Here is a 15655-nt window from a genome sequence, read left to right on the forward strand (position 1 = left end):
CCTCACGGCTTTTGACGAGATACACAAGTGTATGCGTGTTCAGGTGGTATCAGCCATCTGCACTTATGGCACAATGACTGAGATCTTTTACGTGACATTGTGGTGACACGGGGGTAGGACATGGCTTCCGTCTCTAGGTCTGCACATATAGTTGACGCATGTCCGTCCCGGCCCGAATTCGAACCTGCGACCTTCCAATCACAAGTCCAGTGCTCTACCAACTGTGCTACCGGGCCTCGTTTCAGTGCAGGACAAGTTGACAATGTGTACAGGGCAACACTCTTCAAAACTACGGTGTACCTTCTGCGGCGCCTCTGTTTAGCTTCACCGGCAGGGGCTGAATGCAAAGAAGGTATGGACCTGTAACGAAAAAGTAAAGAAAGGTGAGTTTTATCATCCAGTTATAACTTTCATATTGAATCAACTGTTATTTGATGAGGAAGGTGCAAGATGACCGAACCGACCAAAATGATCAACAACCTTCGCAACATTTGTGCATGTGCAGAAGTGCACACATTTATGCATGTGTACAAGCCCTTGATGTTCTTTCACATTTTGGAATGTCCTACTCCGTCCAATCTGACACAAATCACAAGACATTATACATCTTATTATACAGGGTATATTAACAGCTATTGTGTTTTCAGCATAGCAATAGGGTCCGATATTTAGACGAGACAAGTATAATGCCGACGAGTCGAAGACGAGTCGCATTATACTTGTTCGAGTCTAAATATCGGACCCTATTGCTACGCTGAAAATACAATAGCGATTATATAGCTGTTCTGACCTTGATTTGTTGTTCCAAACAGTTTTTGCGTCGATGCGTTGATCTCAGGTTTTGATAGCAGACGCCGTTTCTTATGCGCATTAGTTTTGCGCAGGCGCCACACTGACTTTGGAAAAAAACTCGATTTGACAACACAGCTGTTAAACTGCTTTTTATTAGTTCATTCGTATACAACAAAAAGAAGTTTGAGTTTTTTTAATTTTGAACAAGACTACTTATGAAGAAGACCAAAACACAACATCAACGAAAAACTAGAAACAACTGAAGAACTAGGATGCAACAAGGGGAGGAGAAGAGAACAGCTAATCCGTACAACGCGAGCAGACGGCAGCGAAGTTTTCAGTTTGGGTGAATGGCATTTATACTTGTCTCGTCATGAAGCGAATTTTTCAACCTCAGTTATAAACGACTACATGAATGTTAGTGCCATGGGTTGTACATTAATACTTCAGAGGGGAAGTGGGGTATTGAGGTCTAACGAATGACGTCTCACAACGTCCTTGGCGGTCAAGAAAGCCGCCGCGATCATTGCGCAGACGACACTTCTAGACCGCCAATATTTTTTGTGCGCATCACGTGCTCCACATAAATCGGCCGGGAACGAAGCAATTGGGAAACCTGGATTTAGTGTGGAGTTACGAGATAAGAAAAGCCGAATGCAAAAGTTTGTGTCAGTCGGCAACTAAGCTCACACAGGCACACAAAAACGGCTGTTCCGTTTTACTCCCCTGTTTGTACTACATCTTTCGACTTTGGGCATTTTGTGGTGTTTAGGGACAGAAAATAATTGGTTTAGTCCTGTTTCATCGGGAAGTTAGCAGAAAAGGGTATGCTATCGACATTTGTAAAGCTGAAAAACATTCCAGAGAAGGGCGGGGATGTAGCTCAGTCGGTAGCGCGCTGGATTTGTATCGAGTTGGCCGCTGTCAGCGCGAGTTCGTCCCCACGTTCGGCGAGAGATTTATTTCTCAGAGTCAACTTTGTGTGCACTCTCCTCGGTGTCCGAACACCCCCGTGTGTACACGCAAGCACAAGGCCAAGTGCGCACGAAAAAGATCCTGTAATCCATGTCAGAGTTCGGTGGGTTATAGAAACACGAAAATACCCAGCATGCTTCCTCCGAAAGCGGCGTATGGCTGCCTAAATGGCGGTGTAAAAACGGTCATACACGTAAAAGCTGTGGGAGTTTCACCCCATGAACGAACAAACAAACAAACAATTCCAGAGAAGAATTTCAAGTTGTCAGTGTATGCTGTTGTCGATTGAAACATCGTGTGGTACAGATGGGTAAACCGGAACCATGCGTCTTGGTTATTGCCAATATGCTTTTGGATATTGGCAAAAATGGCTGACTTCCGTAGCATTATGCTTTGATGATCGGAAGAGACCATCCAATCACAGCCCCCGAATTCCCCCACGTGTCCATCAGAATAGCTATATAATTGCCTATAAGTATGACAACAGAATCAAAGAGCAAACTCACCCATTTGGCCGATTTTCTTTGTCATGGAATGGATATAGTCTGAAAAAGAATAAACCACAGTGTGAATAAAACTCCAGAACACTCATGTGAAGCTATATTCTTCAGTCTCATGCATTTTCTTTTTTAAGATGGAACTTACATCGATTCAATGATGCTGGCATCAAAACTAGCCCTGCCATTTAATAATGATAATAATGATAATGACAGCTTATATAGCGCGAACCACAGTAAACTATGCTATGCTAAACACACACACACACACACACACTCACACACACTGTACCACTGTGAAACAACACACATCATGTACAGCCATTTGAAGACAATGATAAAACAACTTACAGAGGAAAGGCTGATGACTTGTTCCCATGACTAGCTGGGTACCGTGACGACACATCTGAAGCGCTGTCACTGTCAATGTCTCGCCTGCAAATACACACAATTATGTTCATTTAGCCCGTTGATTAACAATTCACAAGAGGAGAAAAATTCTTCAACGTTTAAAATCGTTTTTCTGGTCAACAGGGAAAAAATCAACTTTGAAAAAACTCAACCTACCTTCGCCTTCGAGTCACAGAAACGTCACTGTCGTTGTCTGAACCTCTGCGGTTTGGAAAATACCTGCAACAGTCAACAAAATAAATCAATTTTGGTATGGATTCAACTCCCGATTTACCACATCAGGTAATAAACTCATAAAAACAACAAGATTAGCACCATCAACATCAACAAAACCCTGAAAACATTAAATGTCAATGAAAGCATGATAATTTCTGTCACAGAATATTCAGCTTCTGACAACCAACTTTTCAGAAATATACACAGAACATTTTCTTTACAACAGTATGGCCAAAGCACTGTTCTATTTCCCTTCTTGGTTGCACCAAGGCTTTAATGGTGCAAGATGAAAGAGGACAAAGTTTTGGTGTGAAGACAATCAAAATGGGGCAGAGATTCCCCTCTAGGGCGGTCGGAAGCCCTACCCCTGGGGAAAGTTGTTAGCAATTAGAACCAAATCTATGCAATCTGGTGCATCCTGGGCATAAGTTTGAGAGAAAGAGAGACATGGGTAACATTCAGGCTTCCAGCATGTCAGGAAAAGGAAAACAAGTTTTCAGGAGGAGTCAAATTGGCCTTCGTGGGAGTAAATCCTCCAAGAGGAGAAGGATTTCAAGCCCTGATGCACCTGATCAACATACAATAAAAGCAGACAGTTTGTTTGTTTGTTTGTTCATGGGCTGAAACTCCCACGGCTTTTACGTGTATGACCGTTTTTACCCCGCCATTTAGGCAGCCATACGCCGCTTTCGGAGGAAGCATGCTGGGTATTTTCGTGTTTCTATAACCCACCGAACTCTGACATGGATTACAGGATCTTTTTCGTGCACACTTGGTCTTGTGCTTGCGTGTACACACGGGGGGTGTTCGGACACCGAGGAGAGTCTGCACACAAAGTTGACTCTGAGAAATAAATCTCTCGCCGAACGTGGGGACGAACTCACGCTGACAGCGGCCAACTGGATACAAATCCAGCGCGCTACCGACTGAGCTACATCCCCGCCCAAAGCAGACAGTGATCTTACTTTCTTCGTTGGCTGACACCACTCTCGCTGTCACTGTTTGACATGACACGACTTCTCTGCTCCCTCATCTTATTGCTGCGTTCTGACTGTGGAGATTCTCTTCCATGCGTGTACAGGCCACTGAAATAAAATGCGGAAACTCATAAATCCATCAAATGTGTTGTTGTTGAGAGACTTGAAAGTGGAAGCGAACTAAGAAAAAAGGGGTTATTAAGAGCTGTGCATTTGTAGAGAGCAGTGTCTGAAGAAAGACATTAACAGTAAAACTACAAGTCGCAACAAACATCAGAGTTTTATATTTACTTCACTTATAATGATTGTACATCATTTATCACAAAAATTGGTTTATAAGTCTGGACTTTGTGCTACATAATGTTGGATAAAATGCTCAGGACATATGATATGCAAACAGTCTGGCTGATTGTCCAGGACCTACGCTTTTGAAATCCTTTTCTGTACAAAATGTTTCAATCTTCGATCTGATTTCTTCCCCTTCAAACCCCAATACGTACTAGTTTGTTTGTTCGTGGGCTGAAACTCCCATGGCTTTTACGTGTATGACCGTTTTTACCCCGCCATTTAGGCAGCCATACGCCGCTTTCAGAGGAAGCATGCTGGGTATTTTCGTGTTTCTATAACCCACCGAACTCTGACATGGATTACAGGATCTTTTTCGTGCGCACTTGGTCTTGTGCTTGCGTGTACACACGGGGGTGTTCGGACACCGAGGAGAGTCTGCACACAAAGTTGACTCTGAGAAATAAATCTCTCGCCGAACGTGGGGACGAAGTCACGCTGACAGCGGCCAACTGGATACAAATCCAGCGCGCTGCTGACTGAGCTACATCCCCGCCCTGACTGAGCTACATCCCCGCCCAATACGTACTAGTCAAAGTTGGTTTCCCATGGGGCTGACTTGGTGCTTCGCGGTGACTCATGGCCTTGAAGTTCCGGCAAAGAACGATGGCGAGGCCTGTAAAATGTAAGGAAAACTATTCACAACATGCTTCCAGAAAGAATACATATCTCTCAAAGAATACAGTAAATAGGTCCGATTGCACTGAATCCATGCAAGTAGGGTATATAAAGAAGTGGTTGACATCTATGTTTTAAAGCAGTTACCAATACAATAGAACCTTCTGCTATGTTATCTGTGCCTGATATATTTATTTGTGTGCGTACAAGTCTGTGTTGGTGTGCAGACACTTGCTTTGTGTGTGTAACAGGATATTGCTATGTCTCATGAATGCATGCCCTCTTGATCACACACACCCCTCCCTCTTCCCCACCCCCTCCTCTTTGATACTGCTATAACCTTGGCACATAATTGTGAAAACTAGGTCAATGACCCGAGGTCAAAGTCTGTATACAACGGCTGCCAGTACAAAATAAAATTAAAATAAAAAAGTTGCCAAATTCTCCCTCGGATGAAAATGGAAAATTTCCGAGATAAATTTTCATTTAATTAATATACTTACCCGAATCACATTAGCATTGAGTCACCTGAGATGCTTATCACTGAAAAACGCTTACCCGGCTAAAATCTTTAAAGGGAAGCAACCCCATCACCAAAACGAAAGTGAAAGTAGCTTTGGTAATGGGCCAGCACACTGGGAGTTACCTCCCATACAGGTGTGTGCCACGCCACTTCCTCTAGGAACACGTGCCCACTCTCATACGACGTTAAAAAACCTTAACATCATAAGCGGGGCAGGCGGGAGGGAATACAGTATGTGATTCGGGTAAGTATATTAATTAAATGAAAATTTATCTAGGAAATTTTCCATTAAATAACATATTCTTACTCCGAATCACATTAGCAGATAACATCAACAAGGCGGTGGGCTAGAAACTCACCATCAAGTTCTGGACAGGAACTGGCCTGCTGCTATGAGCGCTGGAAGGCTTCTGAAGCCATCCTGTCGAAGAGCCGAGACGTCCCGAAGATAAAAGTTCATAAATAAATCTTCGGAACGCCAAAACGCAGTAGTCAGCACCTCCTCTAGACGTCTGGAGCGCAGAACTGCCAGAGAGGATGCCCACGCCCCCGTCTCATGGGCTCGGGCCGAGTCAAGTGGCAAGGAGGGCATGACCCCCCTCTCTTTGTGCGACTCCACTCATAAGCTTGCTTGATGAGCGAGGACACCCACCGGGCCAACGTTACCTTCGACAAGTCTTTCTCGCGCCTAGTAAGGAGAGAGATAAACAACAACTTCTGAGAACTAGACCGAATCGGCTGAGTTCGGGCTAAGAACAGACGAAGGGCCCTGACAGGGCAATTGACCGAATCAGGATCATCCGAGGCCAACGCGCTAGTTAGAGCCCTGACTCTAACCAGCGGAGAGGCCTACCCTGGAGACTGATTCTTGGCCAGGAAATCAGGCCGGAAACGCAAAAAGGCGGAACCGTCCGGCTCATAGGAGATAACCCCAGGCCGACCCGACAGGGCGTGGACCTCGCTACCCCGTCGAGCCCTGAGAAGGCCGGACAGTCCAAGCGACCGTGTCGAAAGACATCCCCAAATAAGTGAATGTCTGTGACGGGGTCCGCCCCAACTTTGCACGGTTGATCGAGAAGTCCAACAAGTTGGATTCTCGAAGAACCGTCAGGGTATCCTGCGAGCAGCCGCCCTGGGACTGGTTCATGATGAGCCAGTCGTCCAGATAAGCCCGCAGTCGGATACCCTGGGACCTCACCAGTGCACAGACCTGTCGCACCACCATGGTGAAAATCCATAGTGCGAGGGACAGCCCGAAAGGGAGTGCGCGAAACTGGTAGATCTGATCTCCCCACCGGAAACGAAGCCATTTCCGGTCGGCCGGATGCATAAGAATGTGAAAATATGCGTCCGTGAGATCGATCAAGGTCACCCAGTCTCCTGGGCGGAGAGAGTCTCGAACAGAGGCTGGCGTCTCCATCTTGAATTTTATCTCCCTCAAGAAAGTGTTGAGGAGAGATAAATCCAACACGGGACGCCATCCTCCTGACACTCTGGGAACGGCGAAGAGACGCCCGTAAAATCCCAGGGAGCTGAGAACCCGAACTCTCTCCACCGCGCCCTTCTGCTCCAGGGAGGCAATTTCCGACTGCAGAACGGAACGTGCTTCCTGCGAGAAGGGGGGCTTGAACCGCGGCGGCAGCCTGGTAAGAGGCGCCTTTTCCTCCCGCCAGAGCAGGCGGAAACCCGATCTCACTACTCCCACAATCCATTGGCTGTCTACTACCGACATCCAATGAGAAAGTGCCCGGGAGGGGCCTCCCGCCATCACCAAGGTGGAAGGCGGGAGGGGGGTGAGATCGGGAGCGCTTCATTGGGGGTGTGGCTTACTCACAGAGCCGCCACGCCCCCTCCCCAATGCCGTCCTCTTCTTCCCGCTTCTGAGCTGGCTTGGGGTTTGACGATGTCTGAGCCTGCTTTTGCTTAGAAAGCTTAGACTGTCTCGCCCCCTGCAGAGTAAAGTCTAAGAACTGACTGTCCTTGTTAGACTGAATCTCCTTCTGTCTGGCATCCATTGCCAGCGAACAGAAGAGAGATGCCTCTGAGACCGGGGAGACTCTCAAGGTCTCCCTAGTAGCCAGCTCCGTGAAGTGGGACTGCGAGAGGAAGAGATCCCTCCTACAGAGAACCGCTTGGGTGTACTGAAGGGAGGAAAGGCGCATTTGTTCCTCGTTGACCTTGGCCAAGGCGGTCAAAAGCGAAGAGACATCATCCGCATTTTGTTCCTCACTGAGAGTGAAAGGAACCAGCGAATCGGTCAATGCCCGAGACAAAGTCCGAACAAGAGTCTCCGCGATGGAGGACAGTTCGATTTGCCGACGTCCAACCTCCTCAGCAGAGAGGAGGGAAGCCTCAGAAACCGGCAGGACCGAATCACGCTTGATCGGTTTAGCCAGCAGAGGCAGCAGCTCCCGGGGTACCGGAAGAGTAGCCCTAGGGAGTGCAAAAGACGCCAGCCAACTCTGGTTGTGAGTGGGCACGCTGAGCTTCCTATTGCCCGTAGGCACAAAGGAAGAGGCTTGAGAAGCCGACGCCACCCACTGCTGAGCTGATTCCGGAACTGGACCAAAAGGAAGCAGTAACGGAACAGGCCCTGGCCGAATACCACTCCCCGCATGTGCTGGACTAACCAGCGAATGCGAAAGTTGGTAAGCCACTGATGGAGACTCGGCGAACCGGAAGGAAGAAACCTCTTCCTGTGCCGGCCGGAAGTCCGCCATGGCCGAAGGAACGACCGGAGCGGAAGAGTCCGCGGCCGCCACCCCTTCGGGGAAATACCGAGACGCTACTTCCGCCGCAATGCCAAGGACAGCCTTGAGCTTCGACGGAAACACGCCCCGAGACTCCTCGCTGACCACTGATGGAGCATCAGAGTAGTCACACGTGGAACCATGACCGAAGTCCCCAGTTCCGGAAGCGGAAGCATGCACTGGCCAACCGGAAGCCGGAAACGCCTGTGCACGAACACCATCCTGCATCCCAAAACCTTGTGAAAGTAAAGGGTAGGCAGGACGACCATCCGCAAAACCCGGAGCTGAATGAGCTGACGTCACTCCCCCATCCGAGTGGAGTGATGACTGCTCAAGCCTAGGCCTCAAAAGGCCGGAAGGCACACGCCGAAAACCAACCTCTGGTATCCGGAAGGAACCACCAGAAGAGGAAGAGGCGTGAACGGCCGAAACCGGAAGTGCAGCCAACGGAACCGCGCAATGCGGAAGTGGAGGCTGCACTGGTTGACTTCGCGATCCAGAAGGACCGGAAGTCAGTGAATACTCCATCACATCACAGCCGCCGTAGCGTGCCTGCCCGGATGGATCATCACTTCCGGCGAGTGCCGGAAATGCGGCAGCCGAAACCGACTGCCGCCGCTGTTCGAACAAGTCCGGGGCCTCGAAGGTTATCGCCGGAAATGAAAGATCAGCATGGTATCGGTCGTGACCCGATGCGAAAGAGCTGTCTCCCGAGAGAGAACGTCCAGTCGCCTCACGAGGGCTATCGGACCAGCTCTGCCTACCAGTCAAGCCTCCGGCGGAAGCAGAAGCTGAAGAGGGAGGACGCTGAACCAAAGCGGAAGTGGAAGGCAAAGACACGGAAGCCAATGCCCGGACGTCACTGCCAGATGCCGGAAACGCCAAACTGCTGGCGACGGAACGCTGGAATTCTGCCTGCACCAGGCTGCGGATTTCCGGAACCAACATCTTAAACAAAGAAGAAATCAACACGCCCTGATCCGGTGCTAACAACGAGGACGAGGTCGCCGTTGTAGAAGCTGAAGCAGACGAAACAGCAGCGCTAGACGCCGCAACAGAAGTAGTAACAGCGCTAGGCGCCGAAATAGGTACAGACAACAAAGTGTTACGTTCTTGGTCTGTAACGAGCAAAACGGCCTTAGAAGAGGAAGACTTAGATTTAATTTTCCCCTTGGGGTCCGCTTTACCACGGCGCTTGTCTGAATCGGACATGTTGTCAAAAACACGTAAACAACGCGAAAAATTTACTGAAACGTAAGTCTGAAAGACAGTAAACTCAGTAAACACACACACTCTCGCGTCAACAGAATACAATAGCTCCGCTTGCCCAACACAAACAAGGGGCACGCAGAGCTACAACAAAGTCACACAAGTTAGAAACTAACTCACGACAACAAAATGGCGAAAAAACGCAAGTCACTGACACACAAGACCGCAAAAAACGGACGACGTACAGTAACGTAAACAGCGCAAACACCAACAACAAACGGGAACGAGCTCACCAAACTGTAGGCAAGGCGAGCAGAAAAGCTGGGTAATGTGGCCGGCGGGTGTCACTCAAACACGCAAGGTCAGCCACAGAGCGTTCTAAAAGTGAACCGTCCTCTCCGAGGTGAAAAAGACGTATGAAAATAGGCACGTGTTCCTAGAGGAAGTGGCGTGGCACACACCTGTATGGGAGGTAACTCCCAGTGTGCTGGCCCATTACCAAAGCTACTTTCACTTTCGTTTTGGTGATGGGGTTGCTTCCCTTTAAAAATTTTAGCCGGGTAAGCGTTTTTCAGTGATAAGCATCTCAAGTGACTCAATGCTAATGTGATTCGGAGTAAGAATATGTTATTTAATCAGACGGAAGAACTCCCACCCATGGTAATTACTCAGTGTACTCACGCTCTCACTGGTTCAGGTCTCATCATCATAGTCACCATGCCTGTGTCGTGATTGTACTGACTGTTGTAGTTCTCATCAGCTGTAAAAAAAAAAAAAGAGAACAAAAGAATATCAAAATTCAAATTTGACTGTAATTTGTAAACACACTTATAAAAACACTGCCCAATTCATTTTAGAACTCTCCCTCGTGCTGTAATGAAAGTAACAGAATATGTGAGTGGGAGCCCTCATTTGCAGCAATACTGAATAAGAGAGGGAAATACGGATCAGATCTTGATCAGGTATAACAAAAAAGAACAAAAGATCAACAACAAAAACCTTGATATGGAAATCCATAGACAGTATAGATGGAATCCTGTCCATGAGAATATAGTCAAATAGGATCATGAGCGTGTTATCGCACACTGTCGGATGAATGTACGTATGTAGTACTTGTCTGGTCATGTACAAGTATTTCTAACTTCACAAACGCTTCATTAGAAGTTACTGTTCATAAACAAATGGTTTAACCTTAAAAACATTGAGCACGAAAGATTTGTATAATGTGGATGACCTTTTGATCAAATACTTTTAAAACTGGACATTTTGGATTTAAATAAAAACCCCATTGTTTTCTGTTTTTTGAAAATGAAATGATAGGGAGATAAAGTAGTGCAAAGGTAGAAGCGATAAAAATAACACTGCCAGTGAGTACATCACAGAAACAGAAGAGTTCACCATTAAGCCTGGAATCTGAATTGATGCGACGAGGCTGTCGTCTGCTTGGAAGTCGCACAACGTTCGCTGAATGTCTGGACAAACCGTCACTCACTGCTTGGCGCTCTGAACGACCGCTAAAAAGATGAAGGTAGATAGTGCAGATGAGATATTTAGATAGATTAAAGTTCAAGAGAAAGGAATCAAAGAATAATCGGACATGACAAAACAACCAAAAAAAGACACCACCATCCGTCTTCCACGAACACAAGGACTTGATGCAGAAAGAATCTTTATGACACTAAAAAATCTTTTTCAGAATGTTCTCCTTTAAAAATTGTCATTCTTGAGACGAGGGAACTGCACCGAGGTGAACAGGTATAAACAAGTAAAAAAATTAATGTCCGTTGGCACATAAACATTGTTGATTATTGTTTTTCTTTCAGAGAGAGACTGAAGAGGAAAGAATAATATGATTAAAGCATATATATATATATATACATATCACTGTTCTAGCAGAGAAGGAACAGATACACAAAAGATAGACCAAAAAAAGAGATTTATCTTATGTTTTTAAAAGAAACAAAAAACGCATAAATGTATGCTGGCAGAACAGGGTGAGATACACAGGAACACTAGCAACGAAGTGACACAATGAAAACAATTTTTATTACACAAACCAGATGTGCCACTGGAGAAAAAACTTACACCCATGAGTTAAAATGAGTATAAATGGTTAATTTGTCATCAAACTTCAATTTAAAGCACACTTGACTTAGGTGGACCAATTCACTAAAGTTTCATAGGCAGACCCATTTTTGACTATGCATGATAAATAATTGCCTTATCATCTGTGTTTTTTCTCTCAAATGTAACTGTTCAGGTACTGATGCCTTAGACATCTATTAATGAAATATGTGATACTCAAAACCCTTGAAAAACTAGGCCTGCCTATAAAACTAAATTTAAAAAGTCCAGCTAGTACAAGTGTAGCATTAGAAGTGGAGATTTTCCTGAACCTTGGAGATGCAGTGACTGAATCCTTATAGCACTGTACACGTGCCTTCATTTTCTTGCCTGTCTTAAACAGGAAACGGTAAACAGATTTGGAGTAAAGTTAATTTGATTTTACTGTAATGTTCAATACAGATGTATCTCAAATCCAGAAATGTACTAAACATTTTGAACCTTCAAAATCCTCACAATAACAAGTGCTTCCAGGCCTGCAAGTGGTGAGTAGAAACATGTAAATGGTGAGTAGAAATGTAAATCTACTCGCCAAATGCGAATAAAGTTGCTGAACCAAATGGTTGGTTTGGCGAGTAAAAATACAAAAATGTGCTCTCTGGCTAGTAAATTATGAGAAGTACTAGCCAAAGGCCAGTGCCCCATTTCGTGGACTTTCAGCGCTGGCTTTGCCGTGCACCATCAGCATGCGTCCAATAACAAAAGCCTAACGATAACAGAAACAGAAAATAGAGTTCCTTGGTCCAAAGTCCGCAGCAAAGGAAACTTTGTTGTTACTGTACATCTAAGTCAAGTTGCTCTTTAATTTCTACAAAAAATAAGTTCAACTTCAAACTCCTACATTTTGTTAACCTAAATTATCCTTGAAGTTCTGAACAATGTATTACATGTACTTAAGAGACATGTTTCGCCAAGTAGTCCACATCAAAAAACAATAACCTGAACAGGACTCTCCGGAATGGGACTTTGATTGAAACCAGACACAATGTCTTGCGAAACAGTCATCAGTCACTGCATCTCTCTATCCAACATCACCCCAGAGTAGAGACCTCACCTTCGTCGGTTAGTGGACACTGAACGTAACACTCGCTTCTCCCTAGCCAATTGCTCCTGAGTCCGGTTTAGTCTGATGAGATGAGCGAGTTAGGGTGAAAGGTGAAGGTCATCAGTATGTACAACCGTGAGTATATGGTACGGATGCTAAAACTTCAATGAAAAACACACAGTGTCACTGTCAGTTATGAAAGTGTTACACACCCCACTGCTACCTCACCGATGATTTCAACATGCAGGATCTATTCAAAACTACAACCATGACCGCCAGGTCATTAACATTACTAAATTATATACAATAAGCACAACAGAATTTCAGTGACGGGAACCTTTGATGAGAGCTCAACGTTTTAATTTAACATTTAAATCAAGCCAAACCTGATTACACAATTAATTTTGTTAATTATTATAATCGTCTTGATTTGTAATCCTTTTTTTTTTCAAAGACTGGAAAGAAAATGTGGGGGAAAGTAAAGATGGAGTTAAAAACTTCAACTGAGTTTACCTTTTACTAAAAATCTGCACACATGTTGCACATAAAATGAAACTAAAGGAGAGGGGAAATTAACCCAGTTTTTAATTTTCTAGTATAAGGTGTGGTATACAGAGTTGCATATAATACCCAAACGTTGCAGAAAAAACATTTTGTCAAAAGCTGAGAATACAGCAGTGAGACAGAACTATATGAAATGATTAGATATGAGCTGTGCAAAAAGTTACATTACGTTTTGAAGGAGATATAATACAGCCGAAGCTATTCATGAACATAGTGTAACATTAATTTTGAAACTTATTTTTCATTTTGTTATTCCTCATGTAATTCAATTTTCTGTCTGTCTGCCTTGTCTTGCTTGCTTTTTTTTGGCCTTTTTAATTACTCAGCTGCCATCAAAATTTACTGAAATAGAATCAGTTGAAAAGTATGTTTGGTAACTTTCTTTCTTTCTTTATTTGGTGTTTAACGTCGTTTTCAACCACGAAGGTTATATCGCGACGGGGAAAGGGGGGGAGATGGGATAGAGCCACTTGTTAATTGTTTCTTGGTCACAAAAGCACTAATCAAAAAATTGCTCCAGGGGCTTGCAACGTAGTACAATATATTACCTTACTGGGAGAATGCAAGTTTCCAGTACAAAGGACTTAACTGTTAACATTTCTTACATACTGCTTGACTAAAATCTTTTCAAACATTGACTATATTCTATACAAGAAACACTTAACAAGGGTAAAAGGAGAAACAGAATCCGTTAGTCGCCTCTTACGACATGCTGGGGAGCATTGGGTAAATTCTTCCCCCTAACCCGCGGGGGGTGTTTGGTAACTTGATGGTAAGGATAAATAATATTGCACATGTAACGTACATGATCAAAGATGATTCTAGAAATTAATAGCATAGTCTGCGTACACACTACATCAAACTAAAAGGATACAGTGGAACCACCCTTTTAAGACCTTCACAAATCTGAGAAAATCAGGTCTTAAAAAGGAGGTAAATGTACACAGGTTATGAACAGAAAGTCTGAAAAAGCAAGGTCTTAAAAGGAAGGAAGTCTTAAATTGGGGTGTGCACGTTAAAGATCCCACGATTGACAAAAGGGTCTTTTCTGGCAAAATTGTATAGGCATAGATAAAAAAAATGTCCACCAAAATACCCGTGTGACTTGGAATAATAGGCTGTGAAAAGTAGGATATGCGCCGAAATGGCTGCGATCTGCTGGTCGATGTGAATGCGTGATGTATTGTGTAAAAATTCCATCTCACACGGCATAAATAGATCCCTGCGCCTTGAGTCCGAGTCTGGAGATGCGCGCGATATAAGACTTCATATAACATTCATAGTGTGTATTTAAAGGGGGGTTCCACTGTATCAAGAAATATTACTGTTACATGTGCAAATCCCATCACCAAAAATGTGGATACATGTATGTATGTACAGACTCTACACTTGCTGATATATATGAACTATATAAAGCAACTGAATATAGAATTCAGGCAGATGGTAATGCTACAAAAATCAAATAACAATTTTGTCTAACTACATGTGCCAGAAAAGTTAAATAAATGTTGTGGTTAACATGTTAGATCAAAATCAACAAGATAACTGGTTTCAGTTCATCACAACCTCTCAAACATAACAAAGCATGCATGAGGAAACCATGATCTAAAATGTTGTGAGTATAAATGTTTCAGTAAATTAAATACATTCTTTTTATATGTCTGTCCAGAGCAGCACACAAACACGTTAGACAGAATATGAAGACAAATCCATGTGAAAACATGAAAAAACACATCAGGACATGTATTAAAAAATAAAGAAACAGACAAACGAACAGACAAAAAATCTAACATCAAAAACAATACAAAACAAAACTCAGAAACAAGCTTATCTGCAAATAAAACAAGGCAAGACATTAGACACGACAAAAACGAAACAAAGAAATGAGCTCGTCTTAATACCTAAAGAAGGCATGGTGCTCCACACAACATTTCCACAAGTGTTTGGTGGCCGTCTTTCTCGGCAGCTCAAAGGCGTACACATGCTCTTCATTCTTTAAACAAAAAACAACAGCAATCATCACAAAACCAAACACAAGCCATCATTTACGAGTCATTCAAGCAAATATAAAAATCACAGATTGGTGCAGTTATGCAGAGCTTCAAGCACAACAAAAACAGGCTTCATGCTGGTTGGAAGTTCAGAAATGCACAAAACAATTCAGAAACTGCAGCAGTCTCGATAAGTAAACTGTCAAGAAAGGAACCATCATTCATAATTAAATGGGAAAGCACAGATGGGGACAATATTAAAGACAAGCAACCACCCAAACCCAAAACAGACAAGATGCTAATCATTATGTCTCTTGCTGTTGTTGTTGGTTTATTTTTTATTTTATAATTTTCAAACATTTCACTAACTAATTTAAGCAAGCACTGGTTCAGATGCAGGCTCATGCTCATCCACATTCCTGCTCCCCTCTTTACCCCCATCCCACCCCACCCCACCAAAGTCGTACCCCACCCCACCAAAGTCCTACCACAATCCCACCCCACCCCACCAAAGTCCTACACCAATCCCACCCCACCCCACCAAAGTCTTACACCAATCCCACCCCACCCCACCAAAGTCCTACACCAATCCCACCCCACCCCACCACAGTCCTACCA

The 15655-nt window shown here is 44.4% G+C and overlaps 1 protein-coding gene across 1 annotated transcript in view; it reads right to left on the reverse strand.

Moving 5' to 3' along the window:
- The window catches only part of LOC138949213 (uncharacterized), a 45345-nt gene that overhangs the window by 20120 nt on the left and 9570 nt on the right, over positions 1-15655 (reverse strand). The window contains exons 10-19 of the mRNA XM_070320988.1: positions 14948-15039; positions 12492-12563; positions 10712-10827; positions 9995-10073; positions 4743-4829; positions 3857-3976; positions 2832-2894; positions 2616-2699; positions 2274-2312; positions 301-360 (exon numbers count right to left, since the gene is read on the reverse strand). Of these exons, the coding sequence (XP_070177089.1) occupies positions 301-360; positions 2274-2312; positions 2616-2699; positions 2832-2894; positions 3857-3976; positions 4743-4829; positions 9995-10073; positions 10712-10827; positions 12492-12563; positions 14948-15039 (812 nt within the window). The remainder of the gene's footprint in view (positions 1-300; positions 361-2273; positions 2313-2615; positions 2700-2831; positions 2895-3856; positions 3977-4742; positions 4830-9994; positions 10074-10711; positions 10828-12491; positions 12564-14947; positions 15040-15655) is intronic.

The sequence above is a fragment of the Littorina saxatilis genome, linkage group LG1 (genome assembly GCF_037325665.1).
Source record: "Littorina saxatilis isolate snail1 linkage group LG1, US_GU_Lsax_2.0, whole genome shotgun sequence".
Lineage (NCBI taxonomy): Eukaryota > Metazoa > Mollusca > Gastropoda > Littorinimorpha > Littorinidae > Littorina > Littorina saxatilis.